Below are 27,934 nucleotides of genomic sequence, written 5' to 3' on the forward strand. Positions count from 1 at the left end.
TATTATTAATTCTTTTTGAGAGGGTGATTTTAGATGCATATCATATTTTTACTGAGTTAAGTATTGTATGTAATTAGTTTTGCTACAATAAGTGTATGGGACATTGGGAAAAAATGTTGAATTTCCCCATGGGGATGAATAAAGTATCTATCTATCTATCTATATAATGTAAAAAGAATCGGTCCCAACACAGACCTCTGTGGAACACCACTGGTCTCTGGCAGCCAGCCAGAAAAGGCTCCCTTTATTCTCACTCTTTGCCAAACAGCCAATGCTCCATCCATGCTGGCATATTTCCTGTAAAACCATGTGAAGCACCTTGTCAAAGGCCTTCTGAAAATCCAAGTGCAGAACATCGACCGATTTTCCTTTTTCAATCCTGCTTATTATTTCTTCAAGGAATTCCAACAGATTTGTCAAGTAAGATTTTCCCTTGAAGAAACCATGCTGACTATGGCCTATTTTATCATCTACCTCCAAGTACCCTGAAACCACATGCTTAGCAATCGACTGAAACATCCTCCCAACCACTGAGGTCAGACTATATGCCTATAATTTCCTTTCTTCTACCTCTCTCCCTCCTATAAGAATGCAGTGACATTTGCAATTTTCCAGTCTTCCAGAACCACTCCAGTATCTAGTGATTCTTAACAGATCATTACTAATACCTCCACAATCTCTTCAAGCACCTCCTTCACAACCCTGGGATGTACACCATCTTGTTCTGGTGACTTGTCTACCTTCAGCCCTTTCAGTTTCCCAAGAACCTTCTCCCTAGTAATGATAACTTCCCACACTTCATGATCCCTGACATCTGCTACTTCCACCATTCTGCTAGTGTTTTCCACAGTGAAGACTGATGCAAAGTACTCATTCAATATGTCGGCCATTTCCTTCACTTCCAGCCACCCTATTACGACCTCTCACGCATCATTTACAGCAGTCCGATATTTACTCTCACCTCTCTTTTACACTTTATGCATTGAAGGAACTTTTGGTGTCCTCTTTAATATTACTGGCTAGCTTACTTTCATATTCCACTTTTTCCTTCCTAATTACTTTTTCAGTTGCCTTCTATTGATTTGTACAAGCTTCCCAATCCTCTAATTTCCCACTAATTTTTGCTCTACTATATGCCCTCATTTTGATTTTTATGTTGGCTTTGACTTCTCTTGTTAGCTACAGTTGTGTCATCTTGCGTTTAGAATATTTCTTCCTCTTTATCCTGGGCTTTCTGAATTGCTTCCAGAAATTCCAGCAATTGCTGCTCTGACATTCCAGCCAGTGTTATTTTCCGACTTCGATTTGGGCCAACTCCTCTCTCATTCATCTGCACTTGCCTCTGTAATTCCCTTAACTCCACTCTAATACTGATACAGTAGACTAGCTTCTCTCCTTCTTAAATTTCTCAAAATTTGATCATATTGTGATCACTTGCCCTTAAGGTTCATTTACCTTAAGCTCACTAATCAATTTCAGTTCACTGCACAACACCCAATCCAGAATAGCTGATCCTCCAGTAGACTCACTCATGAGCTGCTCTAAAATGCTATTTCATAGACCATCTAGAAATCCACCCAACCCCCGTGACCCAGCTCCTACTGATTTTCTAAATCTACCCGCAGACTGAAATGCCCCATGACTATTGTTAACATTTCTCATGCATTTTCTTTCTCCCATTCTAATTTGTAGACCGCATCCTTACTACTGTTTGGGGGTCTGAATATAACTCCCATCAGGATCTTTCTAGCCTTGCAATTCTTTAGCTCTTCCCACAATGATTCAACACCTTCCAACCACATATCTCCTCTTTCTAATGATATAATTTCACTTTTTCCGTTTTTATCAACAGAAAATGAAAACAAAATATCTAAAGGTGGCCAATGCCTTGACAATCATGTCAAGCAAGTTGCTGCATACGGTTACAGATGGTTCGAAAACAGTGATAAAGCCAGTCAATATATTCTCCACTACATATTTATAGATGTTTTTCTAAGTTTTTGATGTCATGCCAAATCTTTGCAAGCTCTTAACAAAGTAGATGCACTGCTGTGCTTTCATCGTTATTATGATTACATACTGGGTCGAGGACAGGTCCTCTGAAATAATAACATTGAGGAATTTAAAGTTGCTGGCCCTCTCTACCACTGATCGTTCAATGAGGGCTGGCTCATGACCTCTGGTTTCCACCTCCTGAAGTCAATAATCAGCTCCTTGGCTTTGCTGACATTGAGTATGAGGTTGATGAGTAAGAGGTACCACCCAACTAGATTTTCAATCTCCCTGCTTTCTTCTGATTCGTCGCCACCTTTGATTCAGCCAATGGCAATGGTGTCATCAGCAAACGTGAATATGGCATTGGAGTTGTGCTTACACTCACAGTCATAAGCGTAAAGAGAATAGAGCAGAGGATGAAGCACCCAGCCTTGTGGTGCACCAGTGCTGATGGAGATTCTGCAGGAGATGTTGATGCCAATCCAAACTGACTAGCAAGTGAGGAAATTGAAGATACAAATGCATAAGGAGCTACTGAGGCCAAGGTCTTGGAGCTTATTGATTAGTTCTGAGGTGATGATGGCATTGAATACTGAACTATAGTTGATAAATCCTGATGTCTGCACCTTTGCTGTCCAGATGTTCCAGGGTTGAGTGAAGAGCCAATGAGATGGCATCTGCTGAGGACCCGTTGGTCCAGCAGGCAAGTTGAAATGGATTCATGTTACTTTTCAGGCAGGAATTGATATGATTCATCACCAGCCACTCAAAAGACTTTATCAATGTGGATGCAGTGTAAGTGCCACAACTACCCTGTGATTAGGCTAGGCGAGGGTTAAATAGGTGGGCTGCTGAGCAGCACGGCTCTTTAGGCCAGAAGGCCTGGACCACATTGCATCTCAAAATTTAAAAAAATAGATACAACAGGGTACAGATCAGTTCTAAATATGGGCAGAGAAGTAGCAGCTGGAGTTTAATGCAGGCTAGAGTAAGGTGTTGCACTTTGGGAGGTCAAATGGAACAAGGAAGTACACAGTTAATAGTTAACCCCTTATAGCATTGAGGTACAGAGGGATCCTGGAGTCCCCGTCCATAGTTCACTGAAAGTGGATAAGGTGGTGAAAAAGGCATATGGAACATGAGCTTTTGTTGGCAGGGGTGTTTAGTATATGAGTAAGGAAGTCATGCTGCTGCTACATAAAACTTCAGTCAGACTGCACTTGAAGTATTGTGTGGAGACTCGGGAAATGATGCAGAATACGTATACCAGGATGCTGCCCAGATTACATAACAAAAAGTTGGAAAACTTGAATTATTCTCCTCAGAGCGTTGGAGGCTGAGGGGAAACCTGATAGTTTTTTTTTAATTATGAAGGACATCAGTACTGTGCAAAAGTCTTAGGCACATACTATTTGCGTTCATAACTAGTGTGTCTAAGACTTTTGCATAGTACTGCATCTGTCAATGTGAGGTGGAGAGCAAGTTTGCAAATCTGGCGGGAGCAAAGGATGTTGGGAATGATGAGGGTGGAGCCCCGCAGGAGGGATGTGGGACTGGTGGTAGAGAAGGAGTGCCAGGGCAGAGGATGGCACAGGTACCAACACACCAGGCAAGATCATCTGATTCCACCAATTGGTTTATTGATCATTACATGATGTCTCTCTGGTGCTTCCCACTCCCTTCCCCTTTTTCCAACCATGATTCCCCTCTCCCTGCCCGCTTCCCACTCCCAGTCTCAGTCCACAATAAAGGCCCATATCAGAATCAGGTTTATCATCAGGCAGCATCTATAGGGAGGAGCACTGTCAACATTTCGGGCCAAGACCCTTCGTCAGGACCCTTCGTGAGTCCTGACGAAGGGTCTCGGCCCGAAACGTCAACAGTGCTTCTCCCTATAGATGCTGCCTGGCCTGCTGTGTTCCACCAGCATTTTGTGTGTGTTGCTTGAATTTCCAGCATCTGCAGATTTCCTCGGGTTTATCATCACTCATATATGTCATGAAATGAGATTTTTGTAGCAGCAGCAGCAGTATAGTACAATACATAAAATTACTACACTGCTGTGCAAAAGACTCAGGCACTCTAGCTATATATCTGTGCCTAAGACCTTTGCACAATACTGTATACGGTACGCAGTGGAAACACTATCCTCAGAGTACTAACGTCAAATACCAGAGGTTGTGTTTTTAAGGTTCAGGGGTGGGGGTGGTGGAGTTTAAAGGCAACATCAGGAGCATGTGATAGGTTCCTGGAATAGGTTACCAGCAGTAGTAGTGGACCCAGAAAATTTGGTGCAGTTTAAGAGATTTTTGACACGAATATGAAGGGAACTACAGATATTAATGAGACACAGGAGGAGGAGAAATAGTCATCAATATGGCACATCACTGTGGGCCGGATACCCTGTCTGGTGCGTTACTGTTCTGTGTCCTAAAATGCTTCCTTTTTTACTTGTAATCATTCATGGGCTAGAGATTCCAAGAATTCAAAAGAGTGTTACATTTCTACAGAGCTTGAACACATCATTAACTCTGTTCCTCCATGAGCACCTTTATCCTGCAGGCAGAATAGAGGATAAAGGGTCAATTTCAGCAATCTGCCTTGGGCCTGTAATAAGAAGGCCTGCCTATCTGATTGTTACCAGGCCCTTAGTACTAGGGATTTTGGTCTGGGAGAGGAAAGTGACATTAGTTCAGTTATCCTTTCAGCGAGTTCAGATCCCCTGACGTAGGCACCACTGGTAAAGAGAAGTTTGGATAAGTACATGGATAGGAGGTGTATGATGTGCTGTGGTCCAGGTGCAGGTCAATAGGACTAGGCAGAAAGTCCAAGACTCAGAAGCAAATGTGAGGATAGGGACCACTGCTACCCAGGAGACCATGAATTTTGTGCTATTTCTTAAGTTTTTCTTCAGAAATCCATTTCCTTAATCAATCAAAAGCTGTGCTGGTCCATTGAACATCAGAGTGGATTCACCACTGACAGTTGCCTTCTTTGAGAGATACCTCCTGAGATATCATAAGTGATCCACCTAACCTTGCACACACTGAGAGCCATTATTGGTAGAGGACAGTGTCGTAGCGTGGAGACAGGACGATCGAGGACCGTTTCTTGCATATGCTGAATGGAAAGCCCATTCTCTTGCAATTTTCAGTGCAATGGCTCAGAGCTCGTCCTCCGCATGTGCACAAACACAGACATTGTCTGTGGTCCATGGTAAGTGGATAGTGGACGTGGTCTATTTAGTTTCTCTATAGATGAAGATTTCACATCTGCATGCAATGCAACAGTCCAACACAGGAATAGGCCCTTTGGTGCATGATATCTGCACCAACCATGAAGCCAATCTGCCTGCACTGTCAATATCCCTCCATGCCCTACAACTTCATGCAGCTATCAAAATGTTTCTATTGTATCTGCTTCCCCAGCAGCCCATTAAAGAGGGTGGCCAGTAGCATAGTGGTTCAAGGGACACTATTGGAGTTTGGAGTTCAACTGTGGCACCACCTTTTCAAGTTTGTACATTCTCCCTACGACCACGTGGGTTTCCTCACACAGTCCAAAGATGTACTGAGTTGATCATTGTAAATTGCCCTGTGATTAGGTTAAATCGGGAGGTGGCTGGGCACAGCGACTCAACGGGCTGGAAGGCTGTTCCACCCTGTATCTCCACATAAATAAAACAAAAGCATCAACCACTTTCTGTGTAAAAAGAAACTTGTCCCACAAATGTTCTTTAGACTTACCCTCCTCTCACCTCAAAACTATGCCCTCCAGTATTTGACATTTCTATCCTTCTATGCTGACCATCTGCCATGGCTATCGGAGTAGAGCAGCAGTTAGTGTAATGCTATTACAGCAGCTGCAATTTGGGCTCAGTTCCTGCAGCTGTCTGAAAGGAGTCTGTATGTTCTTCCTGTGACTGTGTGTGTTTCCTCCAGGTGCACTGGTTTCCTCCCAAATTCCAAACACTGTGTGGGTTTGGGTTGGTAAGCTTGTGCACACTCTGTTGGCGCTGGAAGCTGGGCATATATTTCAACTGATGCATTTCACTGTGTGTTCAATGTACAAGTGACAAGAACAGCAAATCTTCTTTCATTCTTTCTTTCTACCTACCATATCTATGCCTCCTAGGAGATGACCATTTCATTTGACTTTAGTAAGAGAGAAGATAAAGCGGGTTCCATACTATGCAAGTGGTTTGATTTTAACTACTGACTATTGATAAAATTTGGTATATGCAGTGGATTCTGGTTAATTGGGACACATCATTAAAAAGGTGGACAAAGAAACTACCATTTAACTGCGTGACAAAGTATGTATTTAAATTAAATATAGAACTAATGAGAACATTACAGTGCTATAAAACTATTAATTTCTAAAAGTTATCGATGGAGGAATTCATCCAGTGTACACTGCCGTGTTCTTTTGATTGACAGAAATTGGACAAAATCAGCGTAGCCACCTATTGCAGATAATGGACTACCTTCATACAATGCTTTTGACGATTGCAACTTCCAAATCTTCATTTTCTTTGCTACATTCAAGATGACTGTCGATGCCTTTAAATTTTTTGTAGTTGCTAACTTGCTGAAATAGTGAAATCAATTCATTTTCACTCCTGGCTGTTCTTGGCACCAACAAGCCTGAACGCTTGAAACGGCTGTAAGCAAGAACAGTTCTGAATTGTCTTTCTGCTTATTTCTCGTCAACTATCAGTGACAGAAATCACTGCTTTTTGAACACAAACACAGGAAACTGGTGCTATTTAAAAACTGTTCTCTCTAAGCACAGTGTAGTGCCTAACGGCCAAACAACTGCAAACAACTGGCGCTAAGTAGAATGCTTGGCAACAGTCTCCTGTCCCAATTAAGCAACATAGTGTCCCAAATAAACAAAGGGAATCTTAATTAGTTCTTGTTCTTTCGCAGCTGTCCCAAAAAGTGACTGCCCCGATGAAATGGAACCCACTGTATGATCTTGAAGCACATTAAAATACGACTGCAACATGGCGGCAAGTCTCAGAGATCATTTATTTATCCTAATAGATAATTGCTTAGTAATTCGATTACACAATGCTTGTATTTCCAGGTTCCCAAGGCTTCTGCCCAGCTTGAGGAAAAGGACAAGGCTGTATATTTTCCCAGACCAAAATGTACAACATGCAATCTTTTCAAAAATTCTGGAGGCCATTCAACTTTTATGTGGGTTTCCAACAAAAATGGATGTAGCGAAACTTCTCTTCCAACATGTTTTATTTCTCCTTACAACAACACAAGGTCAGATATTAGGAAGATCAGGTATCTGACATAGCACTACAGGCGGTCTGGAATTGGGACGGATTATTTTTGCTATGCAGTAGATGGTTTCTCTACAAGCACGCTGCCGAACGCATCAGAAGTAGTCCAGATATTTAGAGAGAGCAGCCTTTACGTCGCTACACCAGCCCTGAAAACATCCCTCCTACTGTGTGGCTCAGCTGAAAAATGCACAGATGATGCTGTGCCCAACTGTTTAAGTTCACAAAGAGCCAAATATAATGTGCGCTGAGTTATGTGATCCCATTTACACTGGCAGGGAACATGCTTAATATCTTTATGTTCCTTTCTCCCGATATTTGTGTGCATGGACATCAACTGGAGGTAAGACTAGGCTCTTCTAGACCTACTCTACCTTCACATTCACCATCTTGGAAAGGATCCTGGAGCCAGTAACTCCAATGAACTTTAAATGGAGGATGACAGCATTGGTGTGAATATAATATAGGGGTAAACTGTACAACATTAATACTTCAGAATGGACTTGAAGTTGAATTGGTATAGCCTTACTTGCTAACATGGACGTCTAACAGATGTTTTTGCCTATTCATGTATTTTATTTGGAAATGTGATGTGGAATAGGTCCTTCTAATCCTTGGAGCCAAGCTGCCCCAACAAGCCCCGACGATCCCGAATTAACCCTAACCTAATCACGGGACAATTTACAACGACCAGTGGCCCTTCCTGGTACGTCTTTGGACTGTGGGAGGAAACCAGAACACCTGGAGAAAACATACACACTCCCTGGGTTGGACCACAGAGACTCCTTACGGAGGACACCAGGATTGAACTGCAAACTAAGCTTACACCCCAAGCTGTAACAGCGTCATGCTGACCACTACGCTACTGAGACGCCCTACAGAGCACCAATATACAATTGTCATGGAGACGGCAAATAAAACAAATCAGTAACGGACATGACTCTGCTCTAATCAGACCAGACAGCTCACGGTTCCAGAGGAATTCTTCCATCATGATGATCTGAGGAGGAAGGGGCTGCAACTCTTACCACTGGAGCAGGCTGACAGCCATCAGGTTCCACTGCTGCATATTGCAAATAAACCCTACATCAAACATCATCAATATTCTCCATGGCCCACAGAATGGTAAAAACGTACGCTAGAGAGACAAGCTAAACAGTGATTTGAAATTCGCCACTGACTATTGATAAATATAATTTACTGGGTGGCAGCAGGGGGATATAGGTCTTTTACTTGCCTGTGTATGAATGTTTCTCAGAAAGGATATGAGAACAACAGAGACAGGATGAACCGAAAGGAAGAAATCCTGAAAGATCTGGACAATCTAATTAAACAAGAAAGGGAGGAGCAGCTGAAGTTCTAATTATAGATACAGTATATAAACAGAAACTTCTTGTTAACAACTAATTGCAAAGATGCTTAGCAAAGGAAGTCACAAGACTTATTGTTTTGTTTTGCTTTAATTTTCATAATATATTGTACTTCCCAGCTTGATGTAGGTCTGGTTCTTCCAGGAGTAAGAGAGTAGATGCGCTTTCTCCTCTTTGAAAGGCATTGCAATTTCTGTTAATTTTGTTACTAGCCAAGAAGGAAGTATAAAGCTTATTATTTTATATCCATGCCTTCTGGCTTCTTGAATAAAAATGTATTTAGTAATTTTTTAATCAGTTATTATTTGGGGTGTTTGTCATGTCCAATCTGGGCAGCTCACTCACCCAGCAGACAGTCAATGGGCTCCAAGTAGATTTAGCATGCGACAGAGGCCACACTCCAGTACACAGCTTTGACAGACGGGCTAAACCAGCTGAGGGTAGCCGGAGGATCTCATACTCCGGAGAGATATGAACTTTCCCGTCGTAGCAGCTGAAGTCAGCTGGGTGTGTGAGATCTACTGAGATAGCCAACGGCGGCGAGGAAGGCAGTTCTACGACACATCACGGAGACGGTTCCACGACATATCACAGAGACAATTCTACAGCACATCACGGAGACGGTTCCACGACATATCACGGAGACAATTCTACAGCACATCACAGAGACGGTTCCACGACATATCACAGAGACGGTTCCACAACACATCACGGTGACGGTTCCACAGCACATCACGGAGACAGTTCTACAACACATCACGGAGATGGTTCCACAGCACATCACGGAGAGCAGAGAGTGGTGGGTGCGTGGAATGGGCTGCCTGCAATGGTGGTGGAGGCGTAAACGATAGGGCCTTTTAAGAGACTTTTGGATAGGTACATGGAGCGTAGAGAAATAGAGGGTTATGGTAAGCCTAGTAAATGTTTGGCACAACTTTGTGGGCCGAAGGGCCTGAATTGTGCTGTAGGTTTTCTATGTTTCTACGTTTCTAATCTCAATTGATCCAAGCTGCAATATCCCACCTTTCTCTGGACAGTGGAAAAATGCACCTAACACATTTAAAGGTTTTGTCCCATGTACATCAAAAACTCAAATCAGTGAGGATTGTGCTGGACTGCCCACAAATATCACCACAATTCTGGCACAAATATAGCATACCGACATCTCACTCACTCAAACTGTATGTCTTTATGTCATCCAAGATGGCGGCGCGACGCAGCTTGCAGCGGCCGGAGATGATTATCTGTTACTTATGAAGTGGGGTGCCGTGCGCAATCATAATCGATTGAAAACGGACGTGGGAGCACGGAGGAAGATCGGGAAATCTCCAGGAAGACCTTCTTCGTTGCTGCTGCTGCTGTGAGGTCTGGGTCTCTGCTGGGAAGAACAGGCCCCCAGTCCTTGGGGTCGCGTTGCCGATGGCCATTGGTGGGGCCGTCTTAATACACTCGGCAGAGGATGGTGCTTGGAGAAGCTGTGCCGGAGGGGATGGTCGTCAGCTCGGAGGTTCAACGGACTCGGAGTCCACTGCAGTCAGGTCGCTTTCGGTGTGTGCTGTGTCTGCGAGGCTAGGTTCGACGGAGCTTTCATTGCGTGCTGTGTCTGCGAGGCTGAGTCGGGCAGCGCCGTGGAAGTCCATAGCGGGGATATTCCCTTCTGCTGCCGGCGTGGGATGGCGAGTCTGTCAGGACCCTGGGGACTTGTGGAAACTGTGTGGTGATTTCTTTTGAACTTATAGTCTTTTAACATCTTTGGACTATTTTTTCTGTGCTCATGGTCTGTTGTTTATCAATTATGCTATTGTTTGCACTGTTGTACCTATATGTTGTAACTATGTGGTTTTGTGCAGGTCTTGTAGCTTTAGTTTTTGGTCTTGTTTTTGTCTGGTGGATTTGGAGCTCCTTTCTGGGGAACGCGCTAGACGGTAACGCGATATTAATATGCAGCAGCCTCTCCGGACTCTGGATTGGGGATTGCCAAACATTACGTGGATTTTCTGGTGTTTTGTCATATGATTTTGTGATATCATTCTGGAGGAACATTGTTTCATTTTTTAACTGCATTGCATTTGTCGTTTCTAAATGACAATAAACTGAATCTGAATCTTTAGAATACAGGTTACCCAGGCGGTTGGGAGAAAGTACAAACTCCTTACAGACAGTGGTAGGAATTGAACCCCGATTTTCCTGCTGGTACAGTCAGTAATAGTTTCACTCTAACTGCTCACCCTCATTTCAAAAACCACATGTGCCACATTTGTAAAGTAACTCATTGAACATGGGTGCTGAAAGTTATTTTATTCCAAACAAAATGGTGACAATTTCTTACTTTGGAAAATTATATGCATTTACCAGGACAAACATCACTCAGATATTGCTTCCAAAGTCAACAGCCAACTATCAACCCTGCAACTAGGGTTCTGTCTTCATTGTTCAAAATCTTCATGATTTCCTCTTGTGGCATCTCTAGCATCCTTTCAATATCTATTTGTCTTGTCAACCTAGCGCTCTTTCTTCAGCTAGAGTTCAGAGGTGAGGAACTGTGGATATTGAACTCACATGGGGAAATCCTGCACGATTAACAACCCCACTATAGAGCAAGCTATGGAGGAACTTAACAGATTGGGTGGTGGGAGAAGAGTGGATGTGAGGAATTGTGGATATTTCACATTGAGTCTTTGTACTAGGATTGAGAGTGCAGAGAGACGGTGGCTGTGCCAATGTAAAGAAGAGTGGCGTGGAGTGAGACAGGGGCTAGCGAGTGATGATGGGATGTAAGGGCGTGGAGTGAGACAGGGGCTAGTGACTGATGATGGGATGTAGGGGGGGGAGTGAGTCAGGGGCTAGTGACTGATGATGGGATGTAAGGGGGGGAGTGAGACAGGGGCAAGTGAGTGATGATGGGATGTAAGGGGAGGGGGAGTGAGACAGGGGCTAGTGAGTGATGATGGGATGTAAAGGGAGGGGGGAGTGAGACAGGAGCTAGTGAGTGATGATGGGATGTAAGGGGAGAGGTGGAGTGAGACAGGGGCAAGTGAGTGATGATGGGATGTAAGGGGAGAGGTGGAGTGAGACAGGGGCAAGTGAGTGATGATGGGATGTAAGGGGAGAGGGGGAGTGAGACAGGGGCAAGTGAGTGATGATGGGATGTAAGGGGAGAGGGGGAGTGAGACAGGGGCAAGTGAGTGATGATGAGTGGACCAAGGAGGGGTGAAAGGGGAGTGGGAGTGTCGTGAAACAGGGGCTCCTGTGGTTAGACTAGGATCAACGTTCCCTCTAATTTTTTTATAGCTGCATGGACCAACCATTGCTCTGAACAGCAATCTTTTCCACAGCCTGAAACTGTGCGGCATTTTAACCATGTAACAATTACAGCACGGAAACAGGGCATCTCAGCCCTTCTAGTCCATGCTGAACGCTCACTCTCACCTAGTCCCACTAGCCCGCACTCAGCCCATAACCCTCCACTCCTTTCCTGTCCATATACCTATCCAATTTTACTTTAAATGACAATACCGAACCTGCCTCTACCACTTCTACTGGAAGCTCGTTCCACACAGCTACCACTCTCTGAGTAAAGAAATTCCCCCTCGTGTTACCCTTAAACTTTTGCCCCCTAACCCTCAAATCATGTCCCTATTGTTTGAATCTCCCCTACTCTCAATGGAAAAAGTCGATCCACGTCAACTCGATCTATCCCCCTCATTATTTTAAATACCTCTATCAAGTCCCCCCTCTACCTTCTATGCTCCAAAGAATAAAGACCTAACTTGTTCAGCCTTCCCCCATAACTTAGGTGCTGAAACCCAGGTAACATTCTAATAAATCTCCTCTGTACTCTCTCTATTTTGTTGACATCTTTCCTATAATTCGGTGACCAGAACTGTACACAATACTCCAAATTCGGCCTTACCAATGCCTTGTACAATTTTAACATTACATCCCAACTCCTATAATCGATGCTCTGATTTATAAAGGCCAGCATACCGAAAGCTTTCTTCACCACCCTATCCACGAGATTCCAGATGTTGTTCTGTAACTTGCATACAATGAATAATAAATTGAAAATTGAAATATCATAGTTTTGATTTTATATCAGAATTATTGTAATAAAGTACAGTACAACAAATAAGATTTTTCATGTTTCATAATCTTTTTCTAGTCTATCTTTATTCCAGCTGCACAGCAACGAAGTCCATGTGCACGGGACTGTTCCCATCACTGTGTGGCCACACACCCACACAGCTTAGAGGGAACAGTAGCCAAGATGAACAGAGTGAATTGCGGTTAGAGGGAACAGTACCAAGATTAACAGAGTGAATTGCGGGTGGTGTGGCTCATTGGGCCAGAAGGATCTGTTCTATGCTGTATCTCTAACTAAATAAATAAATAGATAGTGGGGATACAATTTTATTCAAAAAGGGAAGACTGCAGATCATAAATCTCTATCATGCAACAAATGTTTGTTGGCGGTGTGACCGTGAACTTCAAGTGAAGACTCAAATGCCAGTGGCGAGTAACAACCTCTATTTCTGCTAAAGATTCGGGCCAAAATTTTGGATAACCCATCAATGTGGGAGAACGCTGAACACGGAGTGCAGCAAGTAAATGTACCATCACCCGTGCAGAGTCCGTGCGCAATAAATATGACTTCATATATACAGTACTGTGAGCAGTTTCCAATCCCTGAGCGTGCACATCACACATCTCAGGGCTGTAGAACACATCCTACACAGTCAGGAGAGCTCACCAATGCCTCCAGGGAGGCTGAAGGGAGCCAGACTTCACAGATGCAGACTCACATCATTCTGCAGACACGTGGTAGACACACACAGAAAGTTGGTGGAAAAGGGGCAATGACATCATTAAGGATCCTACCACCCTGCTCAGGGATTGTTTGCCTCACTCCCATCGGGGAGGAGGTCATGTAGGATCCACACCAGGTTGACCAGACTCAAAAATAGTTACTTTCCTCAAGCAGTGAGGCTGATCAACAGCTCCACCCACTAACTCCACAACTACTTTATTATATACCATCAGTCACCTTGTTTACAGCCTGGCATCATTTCATGGACACACAATCGATCTATGTCTATGTTATCTTATGTATTTTCTTCCTGTTTATTTTTTATTATTACTGTTAGTTCTTTATCTTTTGTGTTTTTTACTGTGCTGCATCGGATCCAGAGTAACAATTGTATCGTTCTCCTTACACTTGTGTACAGGAAACAGCATTGAATGGAAAATTTCATCTCCAATGTAGACGAATGAAAAGTTCAAGTGGAACAGTTTTGGTGTAGAAGATGGTTCCATGTGCATTAGGATGATCCTTCCTGGACCTGAGCAAAGCTCATACTGTAGTGAAAGATGAGGTCATGTTGGAGACGAAATAGTAAGCTGAAGCTTGAGGTGTTCTCTGATGTATGTGAAAGATCATTCTGCAGTATATTGAAAAAGGCCTAATCAGAATTTCCAGTTATTAGAAGATTGGTGTTTATGTGATCTTACTGCTCGTAAGCTGGAATTTATGTTTTCAAAACAGTGACTACATTTCAAAAGTAATTGAATCCCATGTATCTCTCAACATTCCCAGTCCTGATGATAAGTCATCAAACCTGAAATTTAATTCTACTTTTCCCTCCATAAATATTACCTGATCCATCAAGTATCTCCAGTGTTTTCCCTACATTTCTTTTGATTACTACTGTCTTTCACGCTTCATTGGTAAGGCTCTGGAAATGCATTTTGCAATGAAGAGCAAATTAACAAACTGTCTGGAAATACTTGCAATGTAAATGAAAAATTCAAATAAGACTCAATGAGAAAACGTCACTTTTCGCTTACTCGGTGAATGAAGCAGACTGATCTACACAGTGCAATCTTGATAAATAAATAATTTGCCAAGAATTTTCACACGCCAAGACTGTCAAATGAATACCCTTCTTTTAATTGGAAACAGTTCACCTTATTCACCCACTTAAAGTTTTGTTGGTTTCTCTTACTTATGTAAGTTCTAATACTTACTTCCTAAGGACAGCAATCTCATTTTCAATGCTGTTCTCTTTCCCCTCCAAAGCCTTCTTGGGAATACACTTTATGGCCACCAGTTTCTGGGTCTGCCTCTCCTCAGCCAGGACCACTTCAGAGAAGGCGCCTCTGAAATTGAAAGATGGCAGAAACATTAGTTTTTTTCTTGCACAGTGTTGATTTTTTTGAAGAACCTATCCAGTGAAGCTGCTTAGCATGGGACCGTCATTCAATCACCTAGTGTGAATACATCGATACCAAACTAATGGAAGATGTTTGACACTATTACTAATGTTGTGGAGCAAAGAATTACTCCGACATATTCACTCACAAGTTAGGCAGAAGAGTGGACCATTTGACTTAGTAGCATTATTCTAAATATTCTCTCCAATTATACAAAAGAGTAAAGATTAAAAATTAGCTTTATTTGTCAAATCTACATTGAAACGTGGCATTGTGTATGCTGGCCATGAAGTTCTAAACTCAAACAAGTTTAACTTCAGCCCTGTCCAATCTAGCTAGCTACCCTCATTAAGGGGAGGTTATACTGACTCTTGAAAGACTAGTTCACCTCCCTGTCTTTCCTCCACTGCACGTTTAGCTAATAATGCCCACTATTTGTGGGTTGGGCTTCTCCTCTCTACCAAGTAGGAGATGCTTCCAGCTATAAAGTAGTTCAAGCAGACACAGTTTATTTATTTTTAGAGATATACTTTTAAATCCAGACAAAATCCTTAAAACACATTTAAAACTCACAGAGGATTTCTACCTTACAAAATATTTCCAAATTTCGAACAATTTCTAACCCACAAAGATGTCCAAAACACAGGTACAATTCCTGTAAGCTACAATAATGCATCAACAAGTTACAGAGGGACAAATCATCCATCACAGAAACTGAAGGCAGTGGAATGGATCCGAGTTCACCTGTCTTTCTGTCATTCTTTCTGATGTTCTTTAACCATTCCTAACAAGCCTGACTGCCCTCTTACATTCATACCACCTTTCTGCCACTTGGGTGACTACACATATGTGATATTTTTCAGATAAATTTTCACAAAGTTAGTCTAAAAGCTTTTGTGAACAGAAATTCCTAGATACAATTAATATTGTGAAGCTGACTCTCTTCAATACACAGACTATTTTCAGATCATCTATTTAACATGTCATGTGATAGTATCAATCTGGTCTGCAAGTTTGCTTAAATTTAACAACTAGTCAGCATTGTCCTGTTTGAAACAGGCAATTAACATAACCCCACTGTCTTGCACTGCATCCGCTGAGCAGCCAGTCCCACGTTGTCCTGCAGACAGTGCTGTTTATTTGCAAAATTGTCTTTTTGATTTCAGACTGATTATTGCTTTCCACTTCAATTAAAAATTGATTGGCTTCCATTTATGACAAGAAGTTTAACAAAGAATATTGATTGTAAGTTTAACTTACTCAAAACAACTTTTTGATCTCTACAAGTGTCAGCGGGTATGCGAGAAAGCTGAGCCTGGCCTCTTGACCCTGGACAACGAATATCCATCACAAATACACCTGCATCATTGTGAGACGAGCATGTCCTTTGTATCAAATTGTGTCAAGTCCAAGGATGGGCTGGGGACAGCCCACACGTGTCACCATGCTGCTGGTGCCCACATCTTACTAACCCTAACCTGTACACCTTTGGAATGTAAGAGGAGACTGGAGCACCCAGAGGCTACCCGCATGGTCACAGGTGAACATACAAACTCCTTCCAGACAGTGCGGGAATTGAACCCGCATCGGGGGTCAATAGTTCTGTAAAGTGTTGTGCTCTCCGCTAATCTGCTATTGAACTTGCCACTCCCACCCTGAATGTATGTCTCTTGCATCAGGAATTCTTATACACGTTCGGACACAAGCTTTGGTATCTTCATTCTGTGTACGAACCCCGAGCTGATCACTCACTCCTGAGATCATTGTCCCTACATGAATAGTTCATGTGAAAATCCCCTTCCTGAACAGGCTTCATCGAGGAAGCTTGCACCTTTCAGGCCACTAATTACCATGGAGACAACCTTGGAGGGCATTTAGCAGCTATTGTAATTACTATGGGAGTTGTCCTGCCCCGCAATGTTGTTGCAGCTGTGTCTGTTTCATGAGTCTAGTGTCAGGAATGCATGTGCACTGTCCACCAACTGGCTGACGACAGGCAGTAAAGCAATTGGGCAGAATTAGATTTGTCTAGTACTTTTGTCAACAGGATGTATGTTAAGCATAAGACCATAAGACATAGGAGCTGAGTTTGACCATTTGATCCATTAAGCCTTCTCCACCATTTCATTATGGCTGATCCATTACCCTCTTAACCCTATTCTCCTATCAACCTCCACCTTAAATGCACCCAGTGACCTGACTCCATGGCTACCTGTGGCAACAAATTCCATAGATTTATCAACCTCTGGCTAAAAAAATTCCTCCTCTTCTCTGTTCTAAAAGGACATTGCTCTAATTTGAGGCTGTGCTCTCTGGTCCTAGACTCCCTCACCAAAGGAACATTATCTTCACACTCACTTTATCAAGGTCTTCCAATATTTGATAGGTTTCAATGATATCCCCGTTCATCCTTCTAAATTCTAGCGAGAACAAGCCCAGAACCATCAAAGGCTCCTTACATATTAACCCTTTCATTCTTGCGAACCTCCTCAGAATCTTCTCCAATGTCAGCAAATAAGGGGCCCCAAACTGCTCGCAATACAGTGCCTTACAACATAGAACATTACAGCTTGGTACAGGCCTTTTGCTCCACAATGTTGAGCTGACTTTTTAATTAATTGAACCCATTTTTCGTTCATCCATGTGCCAATATAAGAGGTTCTTAAATTCCCCTAATGCATCTGCCTTTACCATCACCCTGCAAGACGCTCTCTGTGTAAGGAACTTACCTCTGACATCCTCCCTAAACTTCCCTCAAATCACCTTAAAATTATGTCCCCTCATTAACCATTTCAGCCCTGGGATAAAGTCTCCAACTATTAACTCAATCTGTCCTCTTATCATTTTATACACCTCTATCAAATCACCTTTCATCCTCCATCATTCCAAAGAGAAAAGCCCTAGTTTGCTGAACCTATCCTCACAAGTCATGCTCTCTATTCCACACAGCATCCTCTGCACCCTCTCTAAAGCTTCTACTTCCTTCCTATAATGAGATAACTGAACACAATACTGTTAGTGAGGTCTCATCAGGGTTTTATAGAGCTGCAACATTACCTCGCAATCCTGAAACTCAATCCCACAACTAATGAGAGCCAACAGACCTTCTTAACCACCCTGTGTACTTGTAAAAATTCTCTCCATTGTCAAGAGTCATGCAGTGTTGAGTACTGGAACAGCTTACTTGGAAGCCCAGCTAGTTCTGAGTATAGATCTTCAGTGTTACAGCTGAGAACAGTGTTGTCAGGTTGCATAGCCTCTCCGGTCCAGTGATTTCTACAACATGTACTCCGGTTATGTGGTGGAGTCCACTTCCGATGTTCTCAATTAATGTCATTTTCTCCTATTGACATTAGATTACTGATAGATTAATGCCACACTGTATTAATCAATTTGTCAGTCAGCATAAATTTAATGTTTGTAATGTTAAAATGGGAAACTATTTTACAGTATATTTCTATCCACTGCAGCAACTTGACCAAATCTAACCATCCTATCTGTATCTGTATCTTACCTCTCCACCTTCTTCCATGACAGGAATATCTACAGCACAGCAGACAGTGATGTAAACATAACCATATATTGCAATGTAACTTTTTTAATATATATCAAAATAGACATTATTCATTGTACAAAATCCTTGCAAGAATAAACTGTTATGCCTTCTCATTCTTATATTCACATTCAATGCTTTCAGTTCTGTTCTATTACAGTGCTACACATCAACAGCACTGCTCCCACTTACATGGCCCCCTGGGGTGGTATACTGCGACAGTAATTGAGGGGCTTCCTCAACCAACCCAGCCTCGTTCTCTGCAGTATCACAAGAACCTATACTGTGGTCCCCCCTCGGAGCCCTTGCAGTTCCTGCACCAGGTCCTGCAGCCTGAAATGTGCCGGCTGTCAGCATCCCTCCTTGGACCACCTGAGGCACTGCCAGAACAAGTTCTGGGCAAACCAATGTGCATCCTTCACCAAGCTGACGATCTGCCAGCGACTCTTGAAATAACTATACTTCCACTGAAGGTAGCAACCCATGCTGGGCTCCTGATATTCCGGTACCTCAGCCAAGGGTCTACCTCCAATATGGCCACTGTGGGTAGGTCTTCTCTGAGCTGGGTAAAGGAGAGCTAGCTGTAACAAACTGTTTATCTAAATGCTTCAGATTAATCCTCCTTTAAACCAATCTAACCAATTTAATTTAATTTTTCACTAACTTGAAGCAAATGTGCTTCCTGCTTGAATCTTGGACCTGCCAGGAACAATTATACCACTGTTACACTACGAAGCTGAGAGTGGAAAGAATTGTGTGATTATCTTTAAGTAAGAATTTAATTAATTCAAGGAAGGTTAAACTAATTTTAATATCAGTGCTTCGGGCAGTATAGAGAACACCTTCTCTTTCTTTTTTAAGTATCATGCCTTCAGAATTTGCAAAACTGCTTCTAAGAAAATAATTTCCTAGATTAAGGACAATGAAACCTGATACAAGGAATTCTCTAGAGACAGCTTATCTACTGATAACTATTATAAACCCACAGACTCTCATAGCTACCTGGACTATGCCTCTTCCCACCCTTTTACACGTTGAAATGCCACCCCTTCTCTCATTTCCTCCATCTCTGTCATATCTGCTCTCAGGATGAGGCTTTTCATTCCAGAACGAAGTAGATGTCCTCCTTTTTCAAAGACAGGGGCTTCCCCTTGTCCACCATCAATGATGCCTCAACCACATCTCTCCCATTTTGCACACATCTGCCCTCATCCATCCTCCCACCACCCTACCAGGGATGGGGTTCCTCTTGTCCTCACCTACCACCCCACCAGCATTCACGCCCAGCACACAACTCTCTGAAACTTCCACTATCTCCAACAGGATCCCACCACCAAGCACATCCTCCCCCCCTCCCCACTTCCTGCTTTCCACTGGGATCGCTCCCTACATGACTCCCTTGACCATTTGGCCCTCCCCACTGATCTCCCTCCTGGCACTTACCCTTGCAGTGGAACAAGTGCTACACCTGTCCCTACACCTCCTCCCTCACCACCATTCAGGGCCAAAACTGTCCTTCCAGGTGAGGCAACACTTCATCTGTGAGTCTGTTGAGGTCATATACCGTATCCGGTGCTCCCAGCATGGCCTCCTGTATGTCAGTGAGACCCGAAGTACATTGGAAGACCACTTCACCAAACACCTACGTTCCATCCAGCAGGAAAAGCGTGATCTTCCACTTCCCATTCCGATATGTCTATCCACAGCCTCCCCTACTGCCGTGATGAGGCCACTCTTGGGCTGGAGGAGCAACACTTCATCTACGGTCTGGGGAGTCTCCAACCTGATGGCATCAATACTGATCTCTCAAACTTCCGGTACTGCCCCCAACCCCACCCTCCTCTCCATTCCCCATCCCCTTTTCCCCCTCTCACCTTATCTCCTTGCCTGCCCATCGCCTTCCTCTGGTTCTCCTCCCTCCCTTTTCATTCCTCCATGGCCTTAGGTCTCCTCCTAACAGATTCCCCTTCTCCAGCCTAGTATCTCTTTCACCAGTCAACTTCCCAGCTCTACTTCACCATTCCCCCCCCCCCCCCCACCGTTTCACCCATCACCTGGTGTTTCTTCCTCCCCTCTCCCCACCTTCTTACTCTGACTCCTCATCTTTTTCTCTCCAGTCCTGATGGAGGGTCTCAGCCTGAAACTTCCACTGTACTCTTTTCATTAGATGTAGCCTGGCCTGCTGAGTTCTTTGAGTATATTGTTGGTGTACAAGGAATTCTGGTGCCTACAACTGCCTTAAGTGTACAAGGAACTCTAATTATCTCATTGTTTTAAAATAAAGCATTAGCACTGAACACACCTTCCAAAATAAACAACCACACAGTGACAACCGACCACGGGCATGGACTCTCTGATGATGCAGCCCATTTACACATCAACTCTTCATAGCATGACATTTACTAAAACAACATGTTTCTTCAATTTTAATCTTCACTGTGTATTTTACAATGCGTTGACTTGTTAGAAGTGCTGTGTGGAATAGGCCTTTCTGGCCTCAAGCCACACCACCCAGTGACCCCAACGACCCCAATTTAACCCCAATCTATTCACGGGACAGTTTACAGTGACCAATTAAAGGTATGTCTTTGGACTGTGGGAGGAAACCAGAGCACTCGGAGGAAACTCATGCATTCCATGGGGAGGACATACATGCTCCTTACAGGGAATGCCGGGTTTGAACTACGAACCCTGACACAGCGTGGTGCTAACCGCTACACTACCGCAGCACCCATAATGAGGTTTGTTATCACCGACATTTGCGAAATTGCTGTTTTCTGGCAGCAGTACAGTGCAATACATAAAAAATAAACTACAATAAGAAATATATAAAAAGCCATGTAAAAAGGGAGCAAGATAGTGAGATAATGTTGATGGCTTCATGTTCCACTCAGAAATCTGATGGGAGAGGAAAAGAACTTGTTCCTGAAACTTTGAGGGTGTGTCTTCAGGCTTCTGTCCCTCCTCCCTGATGGTAGTAATGAGAAGAAGGCATGTCCTGGGTGTTGGGGGTCTTTAATGATGCATAACACTTTCTTAAGTCATTGCTTTTTGAATATGTCCTTCATAGGACATGTCCTTGATAGGGAAGAATAAGGCCTGTAATGGGGCTGGCTGAGCGTGACCCTCTGCAGTTCATTCACATCCCGTGTCCCGTGTGAGTGTGACCCTCTGCAGCTCGTTCACATCCCGTGTCCCCGTGAGTGCGACCCTCTGCAGCTCGTTCACATCCCGTGTCCCGTCTGAGTGTGACCCTCTGCAGCTCGTTCACATCCCATGTCCTGTGTGTGACCCTCTGCAGCTCGTTCACGTCCCGTGTCCCGTGTGAGTGCGACCCTCTGCAGCTCGTTCACGTCCCGTGTCCCGTGTGAGTGCGACCCTCTGCAGCTCGTTCACGTCCCGTGTCCCGTGTGAGTGCGACCCTCTGCAGCTCGTGTCCCGTGTGAGTGCGACCCTCTGCAGCTCGTTCACGTCCCGTGTCCCCTGTGAGTGTGACCCTCTGCAGCTCGTTCACATCCCGTGTCCCGTGTGAGTGTATGACCCTCTGCAGCTCGTTCACATCCCGTGTCCTGTGCAGGGGCAGGGGCAGGAGCAGACTTTCAGCCTCTCTAGCCTGCGCCACCTCTCAGAAAGGATGATGGCTGCTCTTTATTCTAGACAATTTTCCTGCCTCATTCTCCCATCTGTTGATTTTTCTAATATATCAATCCCAGTTTTGACTGAAATCAATAACAAAACCTCCACAACTGCTGGGACAGAGAATTACATACAAATTACCATTTCTTGAGTAAAACAATTTCTCCTCATTTCAGTCCTAATTGGATTACCATTTATTTTTAAACACAAAATTCTGGAGGAACTCAGCAGACCAGGCAGCATCTATGTTAATGAATTAACAGTGATGTTTCAGGCCAAGAACCCTCTTTAGGACTTGAAAGAAAGGGGAAAGATGCCGGAATAAGAATGTGGGGAGAGGGGAAGGGGGACTTTCTAGAAGGTGACAGGTGAAGCCTGGTAGGTGGGAAGGTTAAAAGCCCGGAGCAGAAGGAATCTGATAGGAGAGGGGAGTAGATCATAGGAGGAGGGGCACCACAGGGAAGTTACTCTCCTTCCCTCTCTCCACATTTTTATTCTGTCATCTTCCCCCTTCCTTTCCAATCCTGAAACAGTGCCTCAGACCAAAACGTCACTAATTTATTCATTTCCCTGGATTCTGCCGGGCCTGCTGAGTTCCAGCATTTTGTGTGTTTCTCTGGATTTTCCTGTTTATTTTTAGAGTCACAGCTTCATGGTTTCATTATATGTGTCTGTGATAATAAACCGGATTTTGATTCTGACAATTCTTAGTCGGGGAAACATTCTCCTGACTATGCAACTGAGCTCTCGTTGGTTGTAGTCTACTCTGGAATATCGTGCAAGGAGATGATAGGTATCATATAACTGCAAGTTATTTTATAGCAACACACACAAAATGCAGCAGTTCAGACAGCATCTATAGAAATGCAGAAGCAGTGCATGAACATTTATTTCTCCTTCCGGTAATTCCACCCCCCCCCCTTCCCTCTTCCCCACTGTGGCTTCTCCTCACCTGCCTATCACCTCCCCCGGTTGCCCTCCTCCTTCTCTTTCTCCTATGGTCCACCCTCCTCTCTTATCAGATTCCTTCTTATCCAACCTTTACCTTCCCTACCCACCCGCCTACACTCATCATCTTCTAGCTAGTCCTCCCCCATCCTTTCTATCCCGGCATCTTCTCTCTTCCTTTCCAGTCCTAATGAAGGATCTCGGCCCAAAGAGTCAACTGTTTATTAGAGATGCTGCCTGATCTGCTCAGTTCCTTGTGTTGCTCTTGTGTGTTGCTCTGGATTTCCAGCATCTGCAGAATCTCATGTTTATAGTTTATTTTATTGATTTCAATTGTTATCCATTGAGCAAAATTACCACTGTTCACTCTCCCATTTGTGTTGGCAATTTCTCATTTTTAACTCACAACATGTCTTTCAAGTGCATTATTGTACACAATAACTTGGTCAGTTGGCTTACATTCAAATAGCTTTACCACATACCAATATAATTGTGCATTTGCTTGGAGAGTGTGCACTGTACAATCACTAAATGACATATTAGCCAAGGATAATGCAGTTTAGAGAACCAAAGAAGGTAAATGGAGTTAAGACACAAATTAGCTGTGATCCGTAGGAGCTGAAACAGTTTTCAGGACTGCAAGCCCTGTTTCGGATTTGATTAGTCTAACCTAACAAAAAAAATCCTCAATTTCTGAATAAAATGATGGATAGTCTTCATTTCACTCTATCAATGCCAAGGTCATAAACAAAATTTATTTATTTAGGGATAGAAAGCAGAGGTAGCCTTTCTGGCTCTTCGAGCTGCAGTGTCTTGGGAACTGCTGGCAATTCCAATTTAACCCCAACAATTTACAATGACCCATTGTGGGAGGATACCCACATATTGCACAGGAAGGATGTACAGAGGAGCTGGGACTCAACCCCGAAGGCTAACGCCACAGCCTGTAACAGTATCATGCTCACTGCTATGCTGCCCAAGCAAACTAAATTGTTTACCAGTAACAGAACATAAATTATATTCCAGGGCTGGCTGGTCAGATTGATGATTAAAAACACGCAGTGACAGAAGCTACTTCCTAAACAGTTTGGGATACAGCTTCCTCGATAAAGCTCAAGCTATCGCTTCTGAGTGAGCGACACACCGAAGCACAGCATCCAAATCCAGGTCCATTGCATCAGCTAGTTTACTCTGGCCTCAATAAACCTCACCATCCATACTGAACTGTCAACATGGACCTCCATAAAACTGCACAGAGCACTCATGAAATGCTGGAGGAACTCGCAAATGGACAAGCTAGACGGTGATAGGTGAAGCCAGGTGGGCAGAAAAGGCAATGGGATGGAAATGAAGGAACCTGATAGGAGAGGAGAGTGGACCATGGGAGAAAGGGAAGCAAGAGGTGATTAGGCAGGTGAGAAGAAGTAGTAAGAGCAATAAGAAATGGAATAGGAGCAAAGAGGGATGGGAGAACTTAAATGAATTACCAGAAAGAGAAATGGATATTTCTGCCATCAGGTTGCAGGCAACCCAGACAGATTGCAAGGTGTTCCTCCTCCACCCTGAAGCTGGCCTCAATGGGGCAGAAGAGGAGACCATGGACCAAAATGTCAGAACGGGAATGGGGATAGGAATTGAAATGGTTGGCCACAGGCAAATACTGCTTTTTGCGAACGGAGCAGAGGTGCTCAACATTATGCCTTAACATTACACTTTGTCTATTCAGTTTCAATCACCAAAGTGTCTTAGCTCTGAAAGTGAAACACAAATTACAACAAACCATAATTGCTGTAGTAGTCAGCTTTGTTTTTGCCTCTAAGAAAATGTAGGTACCAAGCAGATTACTGCTTAGCTGACTAAGGGAGGAATGGAATTTCTACACTTTCTTGAAACAATCATGTCATCTTCTTAAAAAAAATGCAAGAACTTGCATAAAACCACATTTTTTGAATAGGTTGAGAAAACTACAACATAAGAATGAAAAATTAAGAATTTCTACCATATTCCTTACGGTCACTCGGGAATGGACAAGAGCTTTGCAAAATTTGAAGGGTGATATGACAAGTATGGAAGAAGCTAACTACATTAACCACAGTTAAATTTGCATTTTTAAGCAACCACGCTGACGAGACACTGTGTGTTCTTAAAATATGAAAACATGCTTAGTAATTCAATTGAATATTCATGCTCCTGACCCTTTTCAGTTCATATTTCGATATTCTGAAAACTTGACCAGGTACCTCTGATAATGAGTCACTACTGCATCCGTGGCAGGGTTTCGAGTGGGGATGGATGTGTGTATGTGTCTGAGTGAGGGTGTGTGAAAGCATGTAGATGATACTGGTTTATTATTGTCACATGTACCAACATGCAGTGAAAATCTTGTCTTGCCTATGGTTAAACACAAGAGATTTTGCAGACGCTGGAAATCCACAGCAACACACACAGAATGCTGGAGGAACAGCAGGTCAGGCAGCATTGATGGAAATGGATGAAGAATGAAAGTTTCTGGCAGATACCTTTCATCAGTACTGCTCTTGCATTCTGTTCATACAGATCAAACCATTACACAGACCATTAAGGTAAAGCAATAACAATGCAAAATAAATTATAAAAGCTCCTGAGAAGTGCAGTGCAGGTAAACGATAAAGAGAAAGATGGTAATGAGCCAGAGGCATTTCCATAAGACCTAGGAGCAGAATTAAGCCTTTTGACCCATCAAGTCTGCTCCACTATTCCATTATGGATGATTTATTGTCCTTCTAAACCCCATTCTTCCTGTAATCTTTGATGTCCAAAGGAGGGCTCATGCAGGATTTGAATCCGGGTTCTCTCACACTCAAAGCAAGAATCATACCTCTACACCAAGGAACCAATTCTGGTTAGTGAACCCATCTCATCATTCAAGAGATCTGTTCAAGTGTTTGTTATCAGTGTGATAAAAGCTGTCCATAAGTCTGGTGGAACATTCTTTCAAGCTTTTGCCCAGTGGAAAGGGGAGAAGAGAGAATGTCTGGGGTGGCTGGGGTCTTTCATTATTGTGGCTGCTTAGTGTAGACACAGACGAATGAGAACAAGAGGAAATTAATGAAAGAAACAAAGATTCGTAGAATGAAATTAAGAGAAAACAATTTAAAGGAGACTGAATGAGAAAAACACAATCAGACCCGTACAGGACTGTGTAAAAGTCTTAGGCACACATGTAAGAGAAAAATCTGCAGATGCTGGATATCCAAGCAACACACACAAAATGCTGGAGAACCAGCCGGCCAGGCAGCATCTGTGGAAAAGAATACAGTCGACATTCAGCAGGACTTGCACAGTCATTGCGAGGGTGGCTATGACCTTTGCATAGTTCTCTATATTGGTTAAGATAGGAAGCTGATTGGGAAACAGATATAAGAGCACTTATTAGCTCAGAAATATTAAGTCATTTGATTACTGGAAAGACATAATAGACAGCACTGTGCAAAAGTCTTAGACTTTACACACACACACACACACAGACACACACACAATATACAGTATATATGTGCCCTAGACCTTTGCACAGTACTGTATACCACAGAGAGCGCATACACTAAAACAGTTATGCAAGAGAGAGGTGTGGTCAGATGGTACGACAACCATAAATGATATGAAAAGATAAACTGGCTATTGTGTAGGGGCTGCTGCCACATTATCCTTCAGACTTCAACCATGCAAATTCCTTAAGTCTGAGTCATCAGATTCTGGTGCTTTTCAAAATTTAACGTTAATGCCCAATTTTATATCATGCTTTGAACCTGTATCAGCAAAGCTGTTATTCAAAGAGAATCAGCTCTCTAGTCAGAATTTTTTTTTAACTTCTGTCTTGCCAGGTTGGGAACCATTTATCAGAATGATAAGAAGAGCTCACTTATCTGTAGTCAGCTACTTAAGAGCTTGCTTCTCTAAATATTTAAAGTAGGCAATTAAACAGATCATATATTTGACACGAATAATAGTCAAACCTATCAAAAAGACATGATTAAACTTTAATTCAATCAGGCAGAAAAAATATGATTGAGGTCATATTATTTAGAACAGGAAACAAAGATAAAGTATATCTCACTACGTTTCTTAATTTAATTTTATTGCCACCCACAGTGTCTATTATTTAATTCTAAGTGGAAGTTTAAATATTCAACATAAGAATAATCACTCATGATGACAGTAATACTTGGATTGTTTATTTTTTTAAATCTTTCTGAAACGCATCTTACTTGTTTCTCTGATGATAAGAGCTGTTGTGAAACGACTGAACAGGGGTGAATGGTCAGACAGCAAAGACATCGATCCAGTTATTAAATACTTTCATGATTGTGTGTGAATGTGCACATCTATGTTTAAACAGATTCCTTTAAATCCATTAAAATTCAATTCTTGTTCAGAATCAGAATCAGGTGTAATATCACTGCCATACATCATGAAATTTGTTTTGTGGCAGCAGTATAATGCAATAGATGAAAAACTATAAATTACAATAAGAAATAGAAATTTAACAACATTAAAATAGTGGAATGGTGTTCTTGGGTTGGTTTATGGTCTGGCTCACACCCTAGGGAATCTGAAATGTTTCAGATTGTTTGTGCTTTAAACCTAGTTTACACCAAATGATCACCAAATACCTCTGCCATATTCATCAGTGAAATATCAGCCTTTTCTTGCTACGCCAAAAAAAAGAAACAAAACAAGATCAAAATCTTTTTTCATTGGTGAACAGTTGAATGATCGGGATGCAGATGTAAAGTTTTGGCCTGAAGATACAAGAGGGATGACAGGGAATACAGCTTGCTGCTCAGTGTAGTTTATCGTCTAGAATTCACTGCCTACAGGGTGGTAGGAAAACAAGAAACTATTTTGCAGTAAATAAGGTGTGGAGATTATTTCAAGGATAATTAT

The 27,934-nt window shown here is 42.9% G+C and overlaps 1 protein-coding gene across 1 annotated transcript in view; it reads right to left on the bottom strand.

Moving 5' to 3' along the window:
* LOC140742039 (calcium/calmodulin-dependent protein kinase type 1-like) overlaps positions 1–27,934 on the bottom strand; it is a 269,373-nt gene that overhangs the window by 67,481 nt on the left and 173,958 nt on the right. Inside the window, exon 3 of the mRNA XM_073072748.1 lies at positions 14,689–14,820. Coding sequence (XP_072928849.1) covers positions 14,689–14,820 — 132 coding nt within the window. The remainder of the gene's footprint in view (positions 1–14,688; positions 14,821–27,934) is intronic.

The sequence above is a fragment of the Hemitrygon akajei genome, chromosome 19 (assembly GCF_048418815.1).
Source record: "Hemitrygon akajei chromosome 19, sHemAka1.3, whole genome shotgun sequence".
NCBI classification, from domain to species: domain Eukaryota; kingdom Metazoa; phylum Chordata; class Chondrichthyes; order Myliobatiformes; family Dasyatidae; genus Hemitrygon; species Hemitrygon akajei.